At 40.4% G+C, this 22,638-nt stretch overlaps 3 protein-coding genes across 10 annotated transcripts in view; all 3 read right to left on the reverse strand.

Moving 5' to 3' along the window:
- Positions 1–1,768: 1,768 nt before the first annotated feature.
- Positions 1,769–4,311, reverse strand: LOC122872079 (thymosin beta-12). The gene is made up of 3 exons (XM_044187781.1): positions 4,156–4,311; positions 2,856–2,968; positions 1,769–2,701 (listed from the first exon to the last, which is right to left on the reverse strand). The coding sequence occupies exons 2-3, from the start codon at positions 2,953–2,955 to the stop codon at positions 2,667–2,669; spliced, it is 135 nt and encodes a 44-aa protein (XP_044043716.1). The 5' UTR covers positions 2,956–2,968; positions 4,156–4,311; the 3' UTR covers positions 1,769–2,666.
- A 1,776-nt stretch (positions 4,312–6,087) lies between these two features.
- Positions 6,088–17,233, reverse strand: LOC122872078 (ribose-phosphate pyrophosphokinase 2). Its single transcript, XM_044187780.1, has 7 exons — positions 16,920–17,233; positions 12,448–12,631; positions 10,161–10,259; positions 9,118–9,242; positions 8,518–8,691; positions 7,986–8,145; positions 6,088–7,298 (listed from the first exon to the last, which is right to left on the reverse strand). Exons 1-7 carry the CDS (start codon positions 17,039–17,041, stop codon positions 7,206–7,208), a joined length of 957 nt encoding a protein of 318 aa, XP_044043715.1. The 5' UTR covers positions 17,042–17,233; the 3' UTR covers positions 6,088–7,205.
- Positions 17,234–18,668: 1,435 nt separating this feature from the next.
- The window catches only part of LOC122872100 (histone deacetylase 4-like), a 63,626-nt gene continuing 59,656 nt past the window's right edge, over positions 18,669–22,638 (reverse strand). For 7 of the 8 annotated variants that reach the window (XM_044187829.1, XM_044187827.1, XM_044187826.1 and 4 more), the window contains one exon: positions 18,669–21,980. In XM_044187829.1, coding sequence (XP_044043764.1) covers positions 21,938–21,980 — 43 coding nt within the window. In that variant the 3' untranslated portion in view covers positions 18,669–21,937. The remainder of the gene's footprint in view (positions 21,981–22,638) is intronic. The other variant, XM_044187825.1, reaches the window with a different exon arrangement.

The following is a 22,638-nucleotide window of genomic DNA, read 5'->3' on the forward strand; positions in this document are numbered from 1 at the left end:
TGCTAATGCAGCTTCAACAATGGCACGTGTGCATTCAGTATCCAGTAATCCATCCCTTGTTAATTAGGCCAGTTTCAAAGACATGCCTTTAGTGGAGACAAGAGGCTGCATGAGGCAGATGGTCAAATATGTCTAAATACAGACAACAGAGCAGAATGTGCTGCGTTCATCATCTCCTGAGTATTCAAAGCACGCCAACAGGACAGGTTTAATGACGAGTGCTTGCCAGGGAGAAACAGTCTCCATGAGGATAACAAGCATCCAACCGCCCAGGAAATGACTCAGCAGCAGCTGTTGCCATGGGTTACCAGGCAGGACACCCGTTGGATCTCAACACCCCCGGACAGTGACTCCACCCCATCTGTTGCTCCACCTTAAATCCTCTGTCACTTTCTCAGGAGGCTCTGATGCAGGCCTGTGTGGAGCAGCATGCAGAGGAGAGGCAGGGGGAGGAATGGGAGATGGGAGGTGTTAATCCCATCTGAGGGAGGACCTGCGAGGCTTTGGCCTAGTCTCCTCCGCAGTAGCCCACTAACCTCCACTACCCCTCCTCCTCAGTGCAGATTAATGCCTTATTAAGAGCAACTGACTTACCACCAATCCACTTACACTAACATGTAAGATTTGCAGACTATTACGTGGCCTGAGATCAGTCTCACCATCGGCCTGGTAGGAAACAGCCGAGTAGCGTCGATAATGCTTTCTCTCCTGCAAAATACACTTTGTGAATGTTGTGTTTATCCGCCACAGTAAACACACCAACAAGATACAATAAATACTGTAACAAAGATGCATCTGACTTGCTTAGAAATGTCGATTTATGTCCCAGGTGATCACAGTCCTAAGAGGGGTTTCCTCCCTCAAAGAACAGTCACATCTCAATTAAATAAAAGCATGTACCATTATATATAGGCGCTGTAATGCATGCCATTTACAGGAAATGTCAGCGATGTCATGCTAATGACATTAAGGCTTTGGCCAATTTAGGACGAAGGCAGTTTAGGACAAAGGGCTGAGTAAATCTCCTGCTGTGGCTACACCCTGTACTCTGGGTCAGGACATGCTGCCCTGTAAGCCACTGCTCACCAGTGTATCAAACCAGATAATAGATACACGACCAATGTTACAGACTTTTAAAGTCTTTTAAGAGGCTACAGCTAAGAAATAATCCTTACAGCCTTTAGTTTAGTAGGACCTAATGCCTGAAATGATCATAGCTCCTCAGTAGGCAGAGTCTACTTCCTGGATTGCAGGATTATTTTTCCTCCACTGCTTGAGTTTCTCTACAATAATCACCGGCTTTTAAGTGAGCTTGACCGTGGTGATCACAGCCTCTTCCAGAAAAGACCTTCCTGACAGGTGGTCTAACAAGTAGTTTTCATTCCCCTGCCTCTCTCCCCACACAGGGAGAGAAACTTCATCTCCTGGTAAATCCCCTGCTGTGGGGACGTTTAAGCCTTTCAATAGTGCACAGCCTCATCCCGTAAGTAACGCTAAAGGGATGTTTGGCATCCGGAGAGTTTAAGTGTGAAAAGTGGGTTAGAGTAAGACGAGCAGTCTGACTTTAAGCTACATAAATATATTGAACATTTGCTAATATAAAAAAAAAAAAAAAAAAAAAAAAAAAAAAAAACAGAACGAGGCCAATTGTACTTCTGAAGTGTGAAGATGTGATAAAAATGTGCTGCAATGTTGGTTCAGTGAATACACCTGATGAGTGGGGCAATGCCAGAAAAAAAAAATAAAATCAAAGCACTCTGCAGTACAATTCTTTAGTAACAAATCCTTTTTTATTACAACATTTCACGGTTTTCCATTTCTGGTAATGGTGTGTGGCAGAGTAACATGATTGCTGGAACTCCAAAGAATTTTGATCTACTGTTGAAAGCAAACACATGGAATCAATTTACCGGTATTTTTTTTAACCGTTTCCTCATTTGAGACAATTCAGAGACAGATTGTAACACAAAAGCTATCCCGAATCACTCTTGACAAAAGGGCGTTACAATTTAACCGTAAATAAGGTCCATTTGAGCATCTCCCAGATCTAGATGGAATCAGTTACATTTTATCCTCGTGTACATACAAAAAGAAAACATTGTGATAGACAACAGTATCCATTTTTGGGGCATTTACATTTTGGCCAGCATACAAACAAAGTTGTGCATTTCCGAAAATTAGAAGACGAAAAATCAAAAAAAAAAAACAAACCAAAAAAAAAAAAGCTCGACGCCTCAGCTTTGGCGCAAAAGCAGCCACACAGGAAGTTGGGTGTCGGTGGTGAGACGCTGATGAGCTTCCTGGGAAGCAGGCCACGCCCCGTCCCTTAGGCCTCTGCGCCGCACGTCGATGGTAGTTAAGGTGGTGTTGAAGAAGAGACGCGCACCTCCTGCAGTCCAGCCCCCACCCCTCCGACTCAGACTAATCCTCCTCATCTCCGCGGACAGGAAGACGAGCATGAAGGTGTTTAATGTGGCAGACCTATTTGTTGAGGGGACGGGGCCGACTGCACTGGCGAAGGCATCATCCGTCCACAGGCTGTGCAGCTTGGTTATTGTTGTCGTTTCATAATTTCGGTTACAAAGTTATACAGCTAAGAGAAGTGACTGAAAACAAGGCAATGCGGGAGAAGGGGGGTGTACAGTGCATGACGGGAGGGAGGGGCTTCACGATGTCTCCGACGCCTTCTCCTGTTCGATCACTGGAGGGGAAGAGAGGAAGGAGATATTAGAGTCCCACTGAAACTGGATAAAGACCATACTGTGTCAAGCTCCATTTTCTATAAGTGTTGGTAGACAGCATAGAAACAGCCAAGGAAAAGTGTGCCCCCCCCCACTGCAGGAATTGAGCCTTACCCTCTTTTGTAGGCAGGGGATTCTTCTCCTGCGTCTCTGTCTTCTTCAGCTTGGTCTTGTCGAAGCTGGTCACTTCTGAAATGTCGGGCTTGTCGCTCATTGTTGCAGAGGGTCTGTGAGATGAGAAAGTGAGCAGGCAGTTTAACAGAGAGCAGATATCTAACGGCCCCTCAGGAGTACGCATTAAAGCTGACACTGCAGGTACGCTTCAAGAAAACAGCTAGGCCGAATGATTAATGATTACACAATATATTAATATGTAGCCTGTATTTATTAGGCTCTTGCAATCTTAGTGGGGGGTTTTTAAGCATAAACCACTGGAGCATGTGGTTTATCCTGACTTTAAAAATCAGTGGAAGGGCGTTGCCTAAATCTCAGTGGCCAAAATTCAGTTGTTCAGTTGAACTCGTCTACATGCGCAACCGCAGACTACTTTTCCCTCTAATGTGCGCGGCTGCGTCCGCCTTCTTTTGTTCGCCTGCGGCTCTGCCCAGCGTGATTTGACTGCCAGCCATCCCGTTATCCAACACGTAACCCGGGATGTTGCACACAGGGGACAGGCTGCTCCAGACAATGAAGCCAGACCAAGGCGTTCAAACCCGACATTTACATAACAATGAGTCCCCATACTGAGCAGACCGAGGGAAAAATAATAAATGAAGCGTATCTTCTGTGCGAGTGTTCTTTGAAAACTACATTAGGAGTAATAAAATCGTATTCTAGGAGGTAAAATATTGATTTATGAGTGTCCACGCAGGAGCTTTCCACATGGAAGGCGTGCAACATCCGCAAATTCACTTGTCACGTACTTCTCCCCTTGGGGTGCAATCTGAAGGAACCACCGCCCAGATTGGCGTTTTGCACGGTCATCTTGGTCTTGAAATCCAAGTTCAACTTCACAATTTCAAAATATACTCAAAAAATATAAAAAGCGTGCTCCTATCTTAATAAGACGCCGTGAACGCGCTAAACGATCAGTTTAATAAAAAGGGAACTAGGCGCATGAAGCTCGACCACAAAGGAAACAGGCTGATATGCATGAATGTGTGCGCTTCAGACAAAGACGTGCCTGCCATGCTGCCACACTGCGCCCTGTTATGAGCTTTTAAAATTACAAGGACAAGCTGCGTTCACTTAAACCCCAAATTATCTCCTCTTTTGTCCCCGGTTGTCTATTTGGCACATCTTTTCACAGCGCCTGGAGCTCATTCCTCGCAGTAATCTTTAGTTTCACGCTCTTATTGATAGCTGCAGTCAGTAAAGCTCAAATAATATAAATCATTTGTTGACTGGGGCTTACCAGAGTTTCGGCTGTTGGCTGGAAGATCTCTGGTCAGTGCGCTGCAGCAGTAATGGCGCGTCCTCGCGCAAGCATCAGATATAGTCAGAAATATGCTAATGACATCTGACATCACCAGCTCCCGTCCTCCGTATCCCCCTGCTGGAGAGGCCCAAACCCTGCATCCTCATGCTGAAACCAAACACTGAAACCCCTGAAAGAAGCCTCATATTATCATCTCCCAGAGGACAGAAATGTCAATAAACCCATTTAATGTGTTTTATGCGCTACAGTAGCCGTGTGGTGCCAAATGGTTCACTCCACCTTTTATGTTATCTCTGTTTTATGTCAGCATGGTACCCTAGCCTTCTGTTTACCATTACTGTAGCTGTTTTAGTTACACGACACCATTAGTTCAACTGCATTTGATCTAAAAATGACTCTCTTGTGACTTCAATGGCACATTATTTCTCCTCATTACTTGTATCTGCCTGCAGCAGCTCTGGCTGCACATTAATGTAGAAAGGGCTCCCCCTGGTGGCAGTTTAACGTTCATCCTCTTAAGAGCGTCATCATTTCATGCATCACTCCCTTAAGGGCTCGGATAAGATCAGCCATATGATACGTTTCTCCAAATGTGTCATCATTTTAGACTTTTACCACACACAAGTTCTGAGCTCAAGACTGTAAATTTTCAAGCATCTGCCATAAAGTGCAAAACCCTGAATCCCTACCAGCTTCAGGCAAGTTGTGTAGGATGTAGCTGACCATGACCTTTGACCTCAGATGAGTCAAACGTCATCAATACTGAGCTGCTGTTTGAACTACAGACAATTTATTAATGGAAGAATAATAATAGTAAATACCAAAACAATAATGTAAAATTAGTCCATTACAAGTAAAAGTCCTGCATTGAAACTCCAATTTTACCTCTTTGAGCCTCAAACAGTTATGTAAATGAAACCAGTGGAGAAGTTTAGAGGGGAAATGCCTCTTTGGTCAAACTGCTTACAACTCGTAGACTTCTGAAAACATGACACGGGGCCCCAACTGCTTCTTTGTACGGGGTCAAAATCTTTAACAGTGCATTGTATTTAATAAACTCAACGTATGTTTTTTCATGTAAAATTTTAATCTGAAAAGTAACTAGCAACTCCTGCTATCAGATATTGTGCAAAAGCTAAAAGTGTAAAGTAGCAGAAAATGGAAATACTCAAGTACCTGAAAACTGGAATTATGTACAATTTCCACCACTGCAATTCATCAAGTATTTCAACAAAACAAATCATTTCAATGTGTTTCAGATAACTTAGTGGTTTGGCAAGAAAAAAAAAATCTTTACATAAGGTCCACTTAACTGCAATTTTTCCAGGGCTTTCAGCCATATCTTGTATTTTGTTTAGTTTACCCTCAAGCTCAGAATCATTATGTGCTAAATCAAGGCTAAGAGCCACCAAAATGAGAGTACCGATTGATTTATCATATACTGAACAAAAGGAAACTCCACTTAGTTTACACATAAATGTCAATTTACTGTCATAGTAGCTAATCAACCTGTGAAAACAGCTGTATATCGTCTGTGACTCCAGAGCAGCTTTCTAAGTCTGAGAAAATAACCCTGATGATGTCATAGTGATGTCACTATGGGTTATCTCAGCTTGGACTTGGAGACAATACATTTTAACAGAAGGTCTACATGATAAACTGGGGATGTGGAGATTGAAAGATGTTAACCTTGCGAAGAGACGTATTTGAGTTGCATTATGGGAAGTGTAGGACGCAGCATTTCCGGAGATACTAGGGAGTAAAAGTCTCGATATCTCAGCGTCTACTGCTTTGATTTAACAATTTTAAAAGATCTGTCTCACAAGTCCCTCAACTTTTAGAAAATACAATGCTAAATTGCTGTAATGTCCCTTTAAATTTACTGATAAAAAACAAACAACAGTGAACTTGTAAGCCATTGTCAAAGCTTTATTGTCAAAGAAACAGCTCGAAGTGTTACATATAAAAAAAAAAAATGTAATCATGCTTTTCCACCAACTTTTTTTAATCCACCTACAGGCAAACAGTGAAACCTGCCTCATTCAAACTAAAGTGGCCCATTACAGCTGTGATGACAATTACACCATTTGTAAGACAAATCATGGTTGAAATCTTAACACTATAATTAAGCTTTGGGCTCAATTTGTTTTCATGACCTTTTGGAACATGGGTAAAGCACCCACCACACCTCATGTTAGACACTTTTAATCAACAACAGACCTATCAGAGTTTGGACAGTTGTCACTAGATTTTATAGTTTTTTAGCACGATTACAAGTATCAAAGGAGAAGGTTGACGGCAATTTATTGTGGGAGAAATGACGCTGCAGAGATAAGATGCATTCATGACTCACCAAAAAACCCTGAAAAAAAGGCGTGTTCTCTATTGTGTTTTACTCATGTTTGTGTCAACACACTTCCACTTGTGGTGCAGCTTTTAAGCTACTGTATGTGTCCTGATGATAGTGGTAAGCATAAACTATTACAATCAATATGGCATTAAGCTAGTTAAGGGTTAGGCTATATTATTTTAATACTTTTAGCAGCTGTTAAAGCAACACTTGGGGGGGTGGGGATGGGGGATGTGTGCACATTTTTCATATTAACTATTGTTATTACTTTGTGAAGCAGAGAGGGCCAAAATATTTCTAATCACATGACATATTGACATGACATAATGTTATATAATGGACCCTTTGGTTAAAGTGAAGGCCAGGCCTCGGGTGTTCAAGGTTGGCAAGATTGAAACTAAAACATAAGGAAAAAGATCGACAGAAAAAATAAAAGCGATACTCATAAATACAAAGTTGGTCTTCAGAGAAGGAAGTGATATTTCGGTCTGTCTCCTGGGTGAAAATGTCAAAGACAATGTGTGGGCATGACCTTTAAACAGTCACATGGGGTTGGCCAAAAAACCATCAGGCCCTGTTTTTCGGGCCGTTCTGGAGAATATGTGGCAAAAAGTGCCAGCCGAGTGGCCTGAACGGGGGGAGAGAGGGGGCTGGGGAGGCTGCCCTCTCTCGTTTTTTACAAGGGTACGTGGCTGAAGAGGTAGGACACTGACTCGCCGTTGTGGGTTCTCCTGATTGCTTCCGCCAGGATCATGGAAATGTCGATGACCTGGAAGAAACATGAAGTTCGACATGTGAGGAAAATAAAACCTTGTTTCTCCATATTGTAATTTTACTATTAAAGTTTCTGTATTATGTCTATCCGTCCTGGAAAAGGGAGCCCTCTTCCTTTCTTTTAAGTACAGAGGTTTTCTGGGGGGGGGGGAGGTTGCCCTGTCAAGCTGTTGTACAGATTGTAAAGTCTTCTGAGGCAAATCTGCGATTTTGGGATATTTAAATAGCAGCGCTTCTCTGAAACTGGACTGCAGCAAACGTAGGCTAGTGATCGTTTCTGTCAACCTGATATTATGCATTATTAACATTTTAATGTTTGCACCAGCTGTTATAGTTCTACAGTAGATTTACTCATGAAACATCACCTGGCATTAAAATGTATCTAGATACATTATCTGGATGAGAAAAACACATGTTCATGCAGGTGTAAATGCGTCCATGGTCAACTACGCAAACACACAGCTTTAATCAAAAACTAATTTACAACTGAACACACAGCTGAGGCAACACTAGGGCACTAAGTCGTTCTATGGAGTACATTTTGAGGTATTTGAAGTTAAATTAAACTATTGTTGTAATAGTTGCTCAAGTGTTGGTACAGCCTTGAAAACAAACACATGGCACATATTCAGGGCAGAAACTTATAGTGTGTTTATGTGTGTGCGCTGTGTACGCTGTGTACCTGTATTTTCGGGCAGGCCTTCATCTTCTCTTCCTGTGGGATGGTGTTGGTCACCACCACGGCCTCGAACGGGGCGCTGTTGATGCGAGAGATGGCTGGACCGGAGAAAATGCCGTGCGTAAGGATGGCGTAGACCTTTATCGCGCCAGCATCAATCAGCCTAACGGAGAAATAACAACAGTTTAGGTGAATGGGAAAATAAATGTATTAATTGCTTCATAGTATGTAAAACCAATGTCTTTTTTCCTCCAAGCTTTCTGTAAAGTTTTCATGACGAGCTGATTTCTTTAATGTTTCAAAAGGTGTTGCAATATCTCAACTGATAAAAGCTCCTTATCAGTTTAATGTTAATATGCTGCAGTCACCACATCCTTGTGCAAAAGTCTGCACACAACACTTAAACTGTGATCCCAATTTCAATTCAGATAAAAGCTCTGCCCTTCGTTTGCAAAGCTGTTTCAGTTTGTACACCACACTTCACAGACAGAATGACAGACAGAATGAAAAATGAAAGGATTTAAATGATACTGACTTGTCTGCAGCGTGGCAGATGGTGCCGCAGGTGTCGGCCATGTCGTCGACCAGAATGGCCACGCGGTCCTTGACGTCACCCACCAGCACCATGCGGTCCACTTCATTAGCCTTCTTCCTCTCTTTGTGGATGAGGGCAAAGTCCACGTTCAGACGGTCTGCGATGGACGTCACGCTGGACAGACGACAGGAAGAAAGACCCATTAGACACGGACTAAACCTTTGACTGCTCGTCAAACAAGATGACCTCTATACTTTCATTGTAATCCTCTCGATTTGACGTTGAGAACTGGCAATGAACTGAAGCTTGTCTTCAAAATGTTATCATTGTAAACCAAGCATTATCTAAAGAAACTCTCCTAATATGAACACCACTGTTGAGCAGCTCAGAATTGAATCAGATGCTTTACACAGGACTCACATTTACACATAATCTGTCACACCACAATAATTTTAGTCTGTAGCTTATTCAGATTACAATATCCAAGGCAGTACTGAACCTTTGCAGTAAGTATGTAGTGCCATTTAACACATTATCTCTTGGATGCCTATGAGCCGCTGTTAGGTATCACTGAGTCCCTGTAATCTCACTGTATTTTACCGTTTTGCTCCACCGGCATCTGGAGACACGATGATACAGTTTTTCCACTCTGGAATATTTTCTCTGATCCACTGCAGAACAGCAGGCTCTGCATAAAGGTTGTCTACAGCGATGTCAAAAAAGCCCTTTAAAAAACACACACACACACAACAGAGCAAAGTTAGTTATTTTTCTTTTCCACAGACGACAACAGTAGCTAATGGACTAAAATTGTAGGTGTAAACAAATGTCAGCCCAGGAAATACAGGTATGTAGCACAACTGTGACTCAATCCAGACATCTTTAATAAAATGAAAATATTATGCCACCTTCAGATTGAGATAACTTTTCCTAATCCACTTTTTAAAAAACAAATCACACAGCACAACTTCATGTGTTTATACTTTATCGTTTATACTTTATCGATTGATCCTGGTCCCAGTCTGTAGTGTTCATTACAACAGATGCTATTATCCAAAAAATTGTGAAATATCTATGGCATTTCCTGGAATACTCTGCCCCCGAACTACAAGGTAAGGTCATGTTCAACCCCCCAATTGCGCCTTCCAAACCCCCCAGGCCCTGACATGAATGCAGAGATCAACTGTTATCAGTGTGGACAGCATGGAGTTGTAATTTGCAAAGGACATGGAAAGATTGAGAGCGAGAAAGAGTAGTAGTAGAAATACTAATTCTACAACAACAACAACTACAACTAAGCTAGAAGTTAACATTGTCGATCAGTGTTAAAGTGTTTGGGGCAAATTTACATTCTCCCTACCACTCATTCATACCCTATATTCTGTCTCTCTCCACTGCTGCATCTGCTGAAGCCTCGCTAAACTAAGCTAAGCTAAGCTAGCAGTTCAAACAGCTTTGAACTTCCATTTTGGCCATCGGGGGGACTCCGATGGGTTTTACTGTATTGTCAAGTTGCCTCATAATAATACAAAATAATTCATATAAATGGACATGTTTAGTAGTTTCAACTACCAACTTTAACGTCTACTTGACCCATTAACACACTTACACAATGAATCTGCTGTAAAACCCTGTGTACTAACCTGAATCTGTGAGGCGTGGAGGTCCATGGTGATGATGTGGTCGGCGCCGGCCACAGACAACATGTTGGCCACCAGCTTGGCTGATATGGGTGCTCGACTCTGGGACAAGCATCAAGACACAGTCGCTTGAGATAAGTAAGTAAGAAAAAAAAAACATTGAAACTTAAAAAAAAAAAAACAAAACAAAAAAAACAGAAGGAATTCCCTTTTTTTTGTAATGCAAATCCACTGTCAAAATCATTTTAGGTGAACTTGTAGTGCATTTTGAAATTGATTTCAACTCCCAGTCACTTAAAGGTCCAGTATGTGACATTTAGGAGGAGCTATTGTCAGAAATGGAATAGAACATTTATAAGTATGTTTTCATTAGTGTATAATCACCTGAAAATAAGAGTTGTTGTGTTTTCATCACCTTAGAATAAGCCGTTTATATCTACAGAGGGAGCGGGTCTGCTTCCATGTAGTTTCTCCTACACGCTTGGAAGGGGAGGGTGGTGCGAGCAGTATTCAAATGGTTGCAAACTGCAATTTCACTGCTAGATGCCACTAAATCCTGCACACTGCTCCTTTAAGGTCTCTAAAATTCTTCTGAATTTGACATTAAGTGTTTTTCAGCCTCCTTTTGCTAAGAAAAGTAAAAATAAACTGCCTTGAGCTCCATCAGGCAGCTTTGTTTTACTCAAGGACATTTTGTCACGACTTGTAGCCATGGCCAAACTTTACCTGTGACCTTTCCATTATGGTCAGCCACTCTAAAGATTTAGGCCTTGCTGCCGCCACAGGCCTGTTCACTTAAGAAAAGCAAACACGGCAAAGATGTACACGTCAGGCAGCGAGCCTCAGGGCTTGTTGACAAAACACTCGACTACCTGGAGATGATGGCGGAGCCGTGCTTGTGTGAGTGCTCAGAGTTTGGACATTCAGGCTGACTAGACGCTTACTGCAACAGGATAAACAGAGGTTTATCACAGTGATAAGACTTTAGTTGTCAGGATTTGATAAATTATCCATGTGAAACACATTTTGCAGCTCAGTCAAAAGTCATTGTTAAATCTTTTTGCTTTCTGTTTGGGAAAAATTTGCAAATCTGTTCTAAGCACTCCAACAAATATGTTTTTAGGAAAACATGTTTGAACAATTTTACAGTTTTAAACTCCACATTTTTTTAATTTAAACAATATTGACAGGATGTGAAGTGGACTTTGCATTGTATTCCCAAATAAAACACAGTCCTGCAGGAAGCCTGCAAGTGGCACGTTTTACAAAGTGAAGTCTTTATCTGGAAAACGTCCCTGTAACTCTCAGGTCAACATGTCGATGAGGTAAGCCAAAGTGTTTGCAGAGCTTTGACCCTCACATGTTACACCCTCATGTGAGCAAAATGAGATTTTGCTTTAATTAATTATTATATAACTTGCGCTTAAGTGCAGGCAAAGAAGAGAAACCTCATTGTAAAATTCCCTCCAGGTGCTAACTAGTGGAAAACCGCAGCTCTCTTGTTGCTTCTTATAGACCTGACCTGCTGTCGTAGTTACATAAACAACTGAGGCAGCACAGGATAATGATTAACAAGATGAGCAGGTTGAGTGAACCAGTTTCTCAGCCTGCTGTAATGTCTGATGTGTCAATTTCTGATTTTCCGAGAGCAGCAAACAGCTCAAATTGCAAACCGGAGCGCTGCAGTAATACGTGCCTGTGAGTACTCTTGTCAATACATCACTGCAAAGTTAGTTAACGTGTCAACCTGCAGTGCTGCGGGGGAAATACTAACTTCCAATAACTCATTTTAAAGGTGGAGCCACAATGACTTGTTTTGCCATATTTTATTAACACTTTACTTTAACCCCCCATTTAGCATGTATAAGCAGTATATAAACATTGAATACATATTTAATAACAAACTATAACACACTTGGAAGCCGGTGTGGGACATTATAAGTGTTTATTAATGTACAGTATTTAACAGCAATTATAATTTCTCCTGTGAAGACATTTATATTATTACAACCGTTTTACTATATTGTCATTCATTATCTGTTTACACACCAGCCTCCACAGGAGAAGTTATAGTTGAATACTAGGGAGGTTCTTTAATTTAGAGATATTTCCAAAGCAGTATTTCTGCTTTAAGTATAATACAACACTCAATGTTTTTATCCCAATAAAAGTTGAAGTAGGTGTAGTTAAATAAGTCAGGACAGGATAGACAGTAAATGTCCAGCAACATAGAGTACAAACTGAAATATCACAACTGGATTTAGGAGGGACGATGTGTGTGTGTGTCTACCTTGTCCTTCTTGTCCTGCCGGGCATAGGGGAAGCAGGGGATGACAGCGGTGACACGGGACGAGGAGGCAATCTTGCAGGCGTTGATCATGATTAGCAACTCCATTAGGTTGTCGTTAATTTCCCCACAGCCGCTCTGCACAATGTACACGTCCTCGCCACGCACGCTTTCCCCGATTTCCACACTGTTCGGACAACAAGAAGGGAAACATGTCAGCTTTAGAGTCAGACTAAAGAGAAAAGGTTTCAGGCTGACGTGAGCCTGGAAAAGCCTGTGTTTAAATGAATGACTTCATCAAACCTTTATTGACAAGCAATGACAGAATGACCACCATATTGTGAAATCCCTTTGCAGTGCTAGTTACTTTTAAACTTTGACCATCTCTAGACAGCAGTGTTAACATTTTGCAACAATCCTTCCCATATTCCAATGTCATACAGTTTATTATTAAGCTCCAGTGATACATTTGAGCAGTGAGTGTTCACACACTCAGCTTTGACTGTACAAAACCTGTATAAAGTTATGTATGACAGAGCTGCCTTGAATTTTAAGAAACAAGTTTGGGCCAAACACACACTGTCAACCTGCCACAGACAGTGAAGCTGAAGCAGGCAGCATGTGTGTGAAACATTCTTCTGTGGGACGCGGCCAGCCCCCCCCCGGCCTCAAGTCATGTGATCACTGGACACGTGTACAGTTGTAAAGGGTGAGTCGGGCCTGTCTGTGCAGTCACAAGGCCTGCAGTTTTTTTAAGAAAGGCCAGCACTTACAAATCAGCCAGAATCCGTCTGCAAAGGTAGTGATTTGCTGCAAATAAAGGCTGCCTCTCACACTGTCTAAACTTGTACTATAGCATGCTCAAAGGTTCTGGACAAAAAGACAAACATAAAAATATCAGAGACGTTTTTCAAAGTAAAAGCAAAACTGGCAACCAAAGGCAACAATGTTAGGAGATCGTCTGGGGACACAATTTACAACTAGGGCTGCAAACAAAGATAATTTTCCTATCTATTAATCTGCCAATTATTTCTCAATTAATCCATGAATTGTCTTATCTATAAAACCCAAATTCAGTTTACTATCATAGAAGCCAAAATCCTCACACTTTGAGAAGCTGGTGCACACAAATGTTTGACTTTTCTTTTTGAAAAGTAACTCAAACAAGTAAAAGAGTCTATCAACTAATCGATTAATCGACTAATTGTTTCAGCTCCATGAACAATATATACCAAAACAATAGATTCCTTACTTTGAGAATAATGAACCTGTTCTTTTTTTTAATAAAAAGCAGACCAAAGTTCTCAAATGCTTAATTTTAAAAAACACATACGGGCTGCACAAAAACTCTAAATAAAATAGTCTAAAACTAGAAAAGTTATTATATAAATCAGGGACTCTCTGTTCAGAGAATAAGTAAACAATATTACTTAGCTGATCAGCAGTCAATGGCAACCTTCTCTGTGCTATTGACACATTTTGGTCAGTACCGAAAAAGTATTAAGGTTCAATACCCAAACCTAAATCCCTAAGATCAGCTAAGATTTTATTCTAGAGCTAAAATGATTAGTCAATAATTGATCTACAGAAAATGAATCTGCAACTATTTTGATAATCAATTAAGTCATTATTTCAGCAAAAATGCCCAACAGCTTCTGGCTCCAGCTTTTAATTGTGAGGATCTGCTTCATTTGTTAGGAAATTGAATTTCTTTAGGTTTTTTCCGGTGTTTAATGTCATCATAAACTGAATATCTTTGGATTTTGGACAGTTGGTCAAATAAAACAAGCAATCTGAAGACATCAGCTTGGGCTTTTATCATTTATAGATCAAACAATTAATTAAGAAAATAATCAGCAGATTAACCGAAAATGAAAATAATAGTTAATTGCAGCTGTATTTTATTCATATCAGCAGACTGTATTACACCATTACATACTACTGTATATAGCTCTGTAAATCAGTAATGGAAGTCTGCTGGTAACCTCAAACACTTTCTTGATGCCGGTGCAGATCACAGCTTTGCATCGCCATCCTCTACACATTTCTTGAGCCAAAAGAAATTTGAGTTTGACAGAAAAGGCAAAATTGTACAAACTGTATGTTCAGGCATTCAGGATGGACAGCCACCACCTTGAGCTAAATATTTCTTGTCAAAGATGCTAAAATTAAACAGCAGTCAAGGTGGCACAACACAGGAACAAAACAGGAAACAAAAAGTGACGTCTTCCACACACAGAAAAGACAAAGCAGAACAGCCACATCTGGGACATATTACCAGTGTAGGCTTATTTTCTTTTCAATACTCTCCATCTTCATAAATGTACTGTTTTTATCAGTTTATATCAATTGTCCTCTGTCACAGCCCTGCCATCTTTGATTAAAATTTTGGATATTTAAACTATAAATCTGGATCACTGTCTTAAACTAGAGCAATTATGCTCAGACACAAAACAAGGTAGTGTCAATAAAATATTTATTTGGACATTACTCCCTTTGCAAACAAACAAAAAGTGCGCCCTCTGCGTTGGTCCTTGACCTATGCAAGTCACCTGGTCACAACCTGTGTCGGGGCTGTGAGAAGAGCCGTTATTAGCGTACCGTTCTCACTCCCTGTTAGTCTGTGAGGATGAGAAAATAATCTTTGTTTTGCACTTAGTGTCGCTCAAACAGCTGTGTTCCCTACAGAGAAACCTCAGCATGGATCATTAGTTGTCCCTGGATTTTAAAGTTGTGGGTCACCAGCAGACAGGGTCTTACAGGGGATAAAGGGGGTAGAGACACCTCTACAAACTCTGACCCTGTCTAATCGGGGAAACTGTAGTGTGTTTAGTTCTCATGCAAAGGAAAGATTACGAAACAACATGACGTTTGGCGGATGCCGGTTACTTTTATCAAGAGTGCATTACAATATAGCGAGTAACCCCAGCGGGAATGAAATCCAACTCTGACAATGTTACTGCCGTGCTCACTGAACCACAGGTTTACAAAATACGTTAAGGCAATGCATGGTTTCTTATTACTGAATCAAACACAATAAAAGGCACTTAGATAGCCGAATGATCATATCCTCAGCCACAAATACATTCAGACAAATGCCAAGTTTAAAGCTGCATCGAACAAACATCGTTGTGATGAGTTCGGGTCAACAAAGACAAGCAAACAGGGCAGCATGAAGCCAAAGGGTCTTCCTGCAGAAGGGTTCAAACAAGCTACACGTTCTTAACTAACTCTGTTCAAAACCAGGCAGCAAAAGTAGTAAAAGTCCTTTGAAATGCTAATATTAAATGCTGGCTAGCTGCCAGCATGCAGACAGTGATTCAACTAATGGTCAGCTTGGCTTTGGAAATGATCACAAATTAAGTGCATGTGATTTAAGCACTGGGGAGTTATCTTCCCTTGCAAAACAGGCAGTAATGAGAACTACCTATAAATAACGTTTTCTTATTTAACTGGAGGGCTGCTGCAAGTTATCCTTAGTGTAGCCTAGAGGCAATATTTGACATTTAATAGCTTTGTCTAAGTGAGTGCTATGGTTGAAGTTTATTTTAGTGCGTCTAACCCTGTCAGATGCTTGTAACTGCAATGAGCCACATTATCGTCTGGAGTTAGCTAGCTAACGTAAATTCATGGTAAATGACAGTAAGCTAGCTTATCGTTCTTCTTTTATGGCAGAAATAGAATACAAGTGGTACCTAAACCAGTGTTTCATCAGGTTTATCAACGTCTGTATTAATTTAATCACATCCACAGGTTTCAGGGCTGTAGCCAGCTAACAGGATCCAGCTAGCTCGTTAAGCTGTCACGTCAAATTTTGTACACCCGTAACAATCTATTCCCACTTCAAAACTAGCAGATTTCTAGCGCAGGATTAACATTTTACCGGGGCAATAAAATAAGCAGCTCCCCTTCTCGTATGTAGCGTTAATCTACATTGTAGAGACTAACAGGATGGGCTTGGGGTAACACTTTGCAACACATGTTTAGAAGTTGGCTCGACACTTTGCGCCTCCTCCCTAATCACCCATCACACGGGAAACAGACGTAACGTTAGCGTTGTTAGCATGATACGCAGCGAACAAAACATAACGTTACGTTACTTCACAACTACTCTGCTTCCGCCATTCGGGTTCGTTTGAACGTTTACAAACCCAGTAGACATACGTATTAAAAACAACGAAAATAATTTACTATTACCAAGCTAGCAAAGCTGTCCGATAAAGGACGCACAGAAGTTAGCTTGCTAGCCTGGTGTGTTTACATGTGGCTAGCTAGTCACGTGTAGCTGGTAGCTGCCCGCTGAATAGTAAACTATTGTTAGCTTCAAGCTAACCTACCCACGTGATACCGAGGCTGAAGCAACACGAACAGCTATCCGCTCTACCAACAAAAATGTGCATCTCATGCTTTAAACGTGCAACTGTCAAACGCCCAGAGAACAACAAGCGTCGTATACAAATTAAAAATCTACTCGCCATGTTTCCTGGTTGCTGAATTTCTTCGTTATCACTTTCCCCAGCTCCAGTCCCAGCCGATCAGCCACTTTCTGGGACAGGTCGTGATGGGAGCTCCCGCTAAAAAGCACGATGTTAGGCATGTCTGAAAAACCGCTGCGACTTGCTCAAGAAAAGAAAAGAAAGAAGAGTAAAAAAAAATACGACAGCTTTCCCCACTTAAGGGTTATGAAAATGGGAAAACTATCTTGCTAATGTTGCAGCCTTGGCATTGCACTGGTGCAGCAGTGGGGACAGTGGGCAGAGAGGAAATACCAGGTCAGTATTTGCATCGTAAAGGGAAGTGCCCTCCCCTCATTGGACAGTGTAGTAGTCCACTGACACATGTACACTTGTTACGCTGCTGCATTGTTTACTAAACACACAAAGGCCTATTTCTAAGATTAACAGGCTATTTATCTATTTTAAAAACCCACTTCTACAATTTTTGGTATTATAAGTTGTTCTTTTACTTGACTATTTTTATCTTTGTAAAGCACATTGTAATGCTATATGTGCTATATAAATAAAGTTTATTATTGTTTAAATATTATATGAGCAACAATTGGCTTGTTAAAACCCTCCAAACGAATTATTTATTGAATATTCTCATTCATTTCTCATTATAAAACTATTATTCATTACAAGAGAAACAGGCATATATTAGCTTTCCTTTTTAAATTGGCCTATTTATTCATTCTCGTATTATTGTCAATCTTTTATTCATACATGTATGTGACCCTGTACCTGTGATGCCTATATTTCCTTCTTCTATTTATTCTTCTTCCTCCTCCCCTTTGCTTAGCTTTTTTAGCTTTCATTTTTTAATCAAAAAGCCAACAAATGATCTGTTTCCAGCTCCTTAAACGAAGCTTTTTTTGCTGGTTTTCTTCATCTTCTATGATAAAAAACAAAAATTCTTTGGGTTTTGGACAGTTGGTCAAACAAAACACGCTGTTTGAATATTTCAACTTGGGCTTTTGGAAATAATACTGGAGATTTTTCACCATTTTTTGACATTTTAGAGACCAAAGAATTTTTCATTTGAGGAGGAAGGAGGTCACCTGATAGCTGCTGCTTTGGAATAAATCCAGTGTGCACACTTGAGATATTGGGTCTTGTAATTAGATTTTCCACTCAGCGAGAAGTCAGCTGAGACTTCATGCCTCTCGTATGTCCTGGCCTATCGTTTTCATTTCAGGGTGACATACTTTCTGCCATCATTGCTGTCATGTGCTGGGCAGATAATTTACTTTTTTTTTTTCCTCAGATGTCCTGTCTTTCAAAATACATTTCAGGAATTCAACTACAAGCAGCACTATTGATTATTTACACATGGACTTTGAGTGTTTATTTTACCGAGGTGATAAAAGCAGACATGCAGCAAAACTAATAAAAAAAAGCTTCCTCAGGTTTTCTGTCTGTCTGATAATCAGATTTTGTATCATCAATTAGATAATCTGAAGTTCTACCATCCAGTCAGGGATTAAGAAGAGATAACAGTTTAAATGTCTTCACAAGCGATAAGTTCTGCTCTGTTAATAGTGAGTCTCTGGTGAATTGATTTTGTCCAGACGGCTTGTTATTGATGTGAAAAAATCCTGAAATGGCACCAAAAGTCCCCCAATCCTGACCTTTTTTTTTAAACACTTGGACATCTTATATATGTTGGGATTTCATGCAACAACAAAAAAAAACTGCAAAAAGAAACAACACAACCACAGATTCTTGTATTTTTCAGAAATATATTTTATAGATGATGTCAGAGATGAAATGTCCAAAGCGTAGGTCCCAAAGAAAGATAACATTTTTCATCAATAGAGACAAACAACAAACAAAAAATAACTTTTTTATCCATTTACATGTAAACCGAGAATTGCTCTTGAGCCACAGTGGTTATATATATAGAACTGGCTGAGGTGGGTGTGACAATCAAAACAACGATGCCCTTTTACCAAACCTTTTCTCAACCGATATCCGTCATTTCTCTACCGTTATAGTGCCCGTTCAAAAATCTTTGAAAGAGGAACATTCTTTGGGAGAGTCTTTAAGGTGTGAATGTAGCAGAGGTTTGGCAGAGCGTGTTTCTCTTTAGCACAGTCCATACATGTTGTTAGTGCTGAATCATGTTAAAATCACTTATTGGAAACGATATTCAATAAGAACAATATCAAATGTGTCTCAGTGGAGTCATTTGGACAAAGTCTTTTGAATTGTTTGTACACCAGAGAGGAAGAAAACTGTCCTGCCTGGTGCTCTTGGGAGTTGCTGTGGGAGGTTTTTCTTTTTTAAGTCCTCCAGTGTTCTTCTTCTGTTGTGCAAATACATTTTTGTTACATAGACAAGCAGGCATGCTGACTCACAAACCATGCAAAGAGTTAAAGTTGGCGCGAGCAGACGGCGAAAAATAAAGAGTAGTATTAAAGGTTTCTACAAAAAAAACTCAAATTAATATTTAAAAAAAAGCCAAATTAAATGATTAACAAGTGGAATGTTTTGTTAGACATGAAAAAATATCAACTTAATCTCAAATTTTACAAGTTTATAAAATTATGTCAACTTAAAATAAACGTGATAGTCGTCTTTAATCAGGTGTTTAACAAAGCAGCTGACAGATGGGGGTTCATTTGAATATAATCTGATGGTGTCAGATCAGTTGAATTCAAGCAGGAAAAGGGAAGAAGGACACACTGATGTTATGGACAGTCAAACACGATAGTGCAACACATGCTCAGAAAGAGATTTTAAAATGATCGGCTGATGTTTTCCATCCAAAACTAGTTAACTTTCCACTTTCTTGACATCTGTGTCCCCTCCTTATCTTTTCCTGCCCAGTTAAACTCAGCTAGCTACATAAAACGGCCCCTAAACCTCTTTTTGGATGTGTTGTCACAGTCGAAAGGTAAGTGCATATCACCCATGCACAAGAGGGAAATGTATCAATTAGGCAACAAAGTGATCAAATGTTTTACTCGGAAGGTGTTGAAAAGTCAATTGCAGTGCCGCGTAATGACCGCATTTCACTTGAGGGCAACTTGAAAACAGTGCAGTCGATGACGAGTTAAATATGCTGCTTTTTTAAAAGTTCATGGAGTAATATCATACGCCATACTGTTTTTCGCTCACAATTATCATAGCTGTCATTAGTTAGAGTACATTTATAAATTTTCCATATACAAATCTCCTATAAACAGTACGTTATAAATACACAATTGATGAAAATGCAGAACGGCCGAGAGAGCCGTAGAAAGAAAGAAAGAAAGAAAGTGTTGCTCGTTATTTTTGATAAATACAAGAAAGAAAGAAAGTTTTGAACAAGAAGTGACAATAGTACTAAGTATGTGAATGGCAGCCCTATAACTATCCAGAAAACGGATAAAAAACACAGAACAAAATCTATGGATGAAAAAAGTTAGAAAAATAATCTTATACAATAAAAAATAAAAAGTGGACACGCTTACCAAACACATTTTTGATATTGAAAAATCGACAACTTGATGTGGAAATCATACATGTAGATACAAACAGGCAATACTCGATTACTGCCTCTCAAAATATATTCAATTCAATATACATGACTAATGTTTAGCTCACACTAGCAACCAAGGTAGCTGCCAACCGGCAAAGCATGGGAGGCCGATCGGCACACGTACAGAAATGCTCACTCGATCTGTGAAGGATTAAATCAGTAAACAATGAACTGAGTATTGTGAGCCTTATCTGAAAGGGCCAATATGAGAAATGTTTGTCGACTTGCCAGCTATGTGGAGTGAAAGTACTACTGTATATGCAAACTCATGCTTTGGCTTTTCTTGCTTGGCTTTCTCTTTTGGATAACATTCAAAAATCTTGCAAAAACGTCTGATCTCTCTGCTCAAATGCATGCTTTATGTGTTTACAAAGCAATGACTTCAGTTAAAGGGAAGCTACATCAAAGGCTAAACCTTTTTGAGAGTTTTCAATCTAATTTCCTTGTTTGAAGGTCTCCATGTTTGCACCGTTTTTCTACTGAAGCTGGCAACTACCTTTACAAAGCGTTTTCTTTTTTACAGAAAAATAGATCCATCCAAAAGTAAAGTAACTCTTCAAGAGAGGCTGTGACAGACATAAATGTTGTCTTCGTCAAGTTCCAAGTAAACATGCTGAAAGATTGTTTGCTTTATTTTTGTCATTCTCGTCCCCAAGAGGACCGGAAACTCTCCGTCTCCATCCCTCGCACCGACTCCTCAGCGAGAAAAAAATCTTTTGACTTAAGGCAATCTTTTCCTGAACAATCCTGAAGTCCAGCGGACCCTCACCAAGGCACTCCTCTCACTCGTCAACCTTCAACGACAGGCTGGTCCGGCGAGGCGACAGTCTCGTCATCAAATCTTTGTAAAAGCCTACTCAAACTTCGGCCGAGCAAAGTCCACAGTGAACGCATCTTGTAAAATATTATCTCAGTTGCCGCGATGCCCTTGTTTTGCAGGGAAAAATAGTTGAGAAAAGAGAAAAGAAACTCCCGAGCTGTGTTTGACAGCTGGGAACGTCTGCTGTCCCTAGTGTCCATACTGTATGTGGTCAGAAGGCAGCTGTGTAAAGCACCGTATGTTTCTGCAGTGTTATCACACCTTTCTATGACGAGACCTGATCTCGCCCCAACTCAAATTACACTCGCCTGCTGCCTTGGTCACTTGGTTAGTCGCTGTGGGCTAACGTGGGGTTGCGAAGACTGACAGAAAAAAATTAGTGTCTCTGAGCGAGCGCTGCCAAGCAACGCTGTTATGTTTAAATTTTTTCCCCCAATTCAGTCCTCTGTCTCCTGATTGGCTCCCTACTCTTGAGGCTGAGCCCACCCCCTCTCCCTCGTTTTGGCCGAGGGGCCGCCAATCAAGGTGACTGACGTGGTGAGTGGGGTTAGGGGGACTAAATGAAGGGATCGGTCGAGACTCTTCGCAGCTCAAAGAGGCCTCTCCAGAGAGGTCAATCGCAACAGTGTGACACCCTCGTGTTTCCCTCTGTTACAGTGGTTCCTCCTCTTCCATGGGTTCCTCCTCTGGCCTGCTGTACAAAAAGACACATATATTATAAATACATACAGATTTTAAACCCCAGGCTGCCCCTCATAGTTCCTCCAAACCATCTGCAAAATGACATCCTGCACTGCAGCTATGCTTTACATGCAGATAACCTCCTGACCTTCATGGACTTGGGACTCACCCTGGCACTGTTTGTCTTGACCTTTCACACATTTTCGGAATTTATTTGGGATTTGACGTTTTATTTTACTAACATCAATATTCTCTCCTCTTTTTATTACTGCTCTGCATGCTTAGAAATTATTTCAATAACTTTTGTAATTTTAATCTAATACTTGTACTCTTTTTTTGTAACATCGGTCCAGGGAAAAAGCTTCTTGGCTAACTCTGCCGCATTTACAGTAATGTTTGTACAGTAATGTGCACTGTCCTTGTTAAATAAACCAATATATAAATAAAAGTAATAAAAATAATATATAATATTTTATATTTAAAACATTTTATTTTCACCTTGTCAAATGATAAATCCAGAACACTGGGGTTAGATACATTTTTGATGGACCATATTTGTTGCAATGTGACAATTCAGTTATCCCACTTCCTCAATATATACTATCTCTAATGGATGATAACCATAGACTTGATGTTAACCACACCTACAGTATACAGAAAGGAGGTAAAAG

This window comes from Siniperca chuatsi, linkage group LG24, assembly GCF_020085105.1.
Source record: "Siniperca chuatsi isolate FFG_IHB_CAS linkage group LG24, ASM2008510v1, whole genome shotgun sequence".
NCBI classification, from domain to species: domain Eukaryota; kingdom Metazoa; phylum Chordata; class Actinopteri; order Centrarchiformes; family Sinipercidae; genus Siniperca; species Siniperca chuatsi.

Excerpts from the sequence above, each read along its gene's own strand:
- LOC122872078 (XM_044187780.1), bottom strand. The coding sequence starts at position 17,041 with ATGCCTAACATCGTGCTTTTTAGCGGGAGCTCCCATCACGACCTGTCC. Across the intron at positions 12,632-16,919 it reads TTCAGCAACCAGGAAACATG|TGTGGAAATCGGGGAAAGCG; the intron begins GCGAGTAGATTT and ends TTGTCCGAACAG. Across the intron at positions 9,243-10,160 it reads TCCACGCCTCACAGATTCAG|GGCTTTTTTGACATCGCTGT; the intron begins GTTAGTACACAG and ends TGTTTTTTAAAG.
- LOC122872079 (XM_044187781.1), bottom strand. The coding sequence starts at position 2,955 with ATGAGCGACAAGCCCGACATTTCAGAAGTGACCAGCTTCGACAAGACC. Across the intron at positions 2,702-2,855 it reads TCCCCTGCCTACAAAAGAGG|TGATCGAACAGGAGAAGGCG; the intron begins GTAAGGCTCAAT and ends CTTCCCCTCCAG.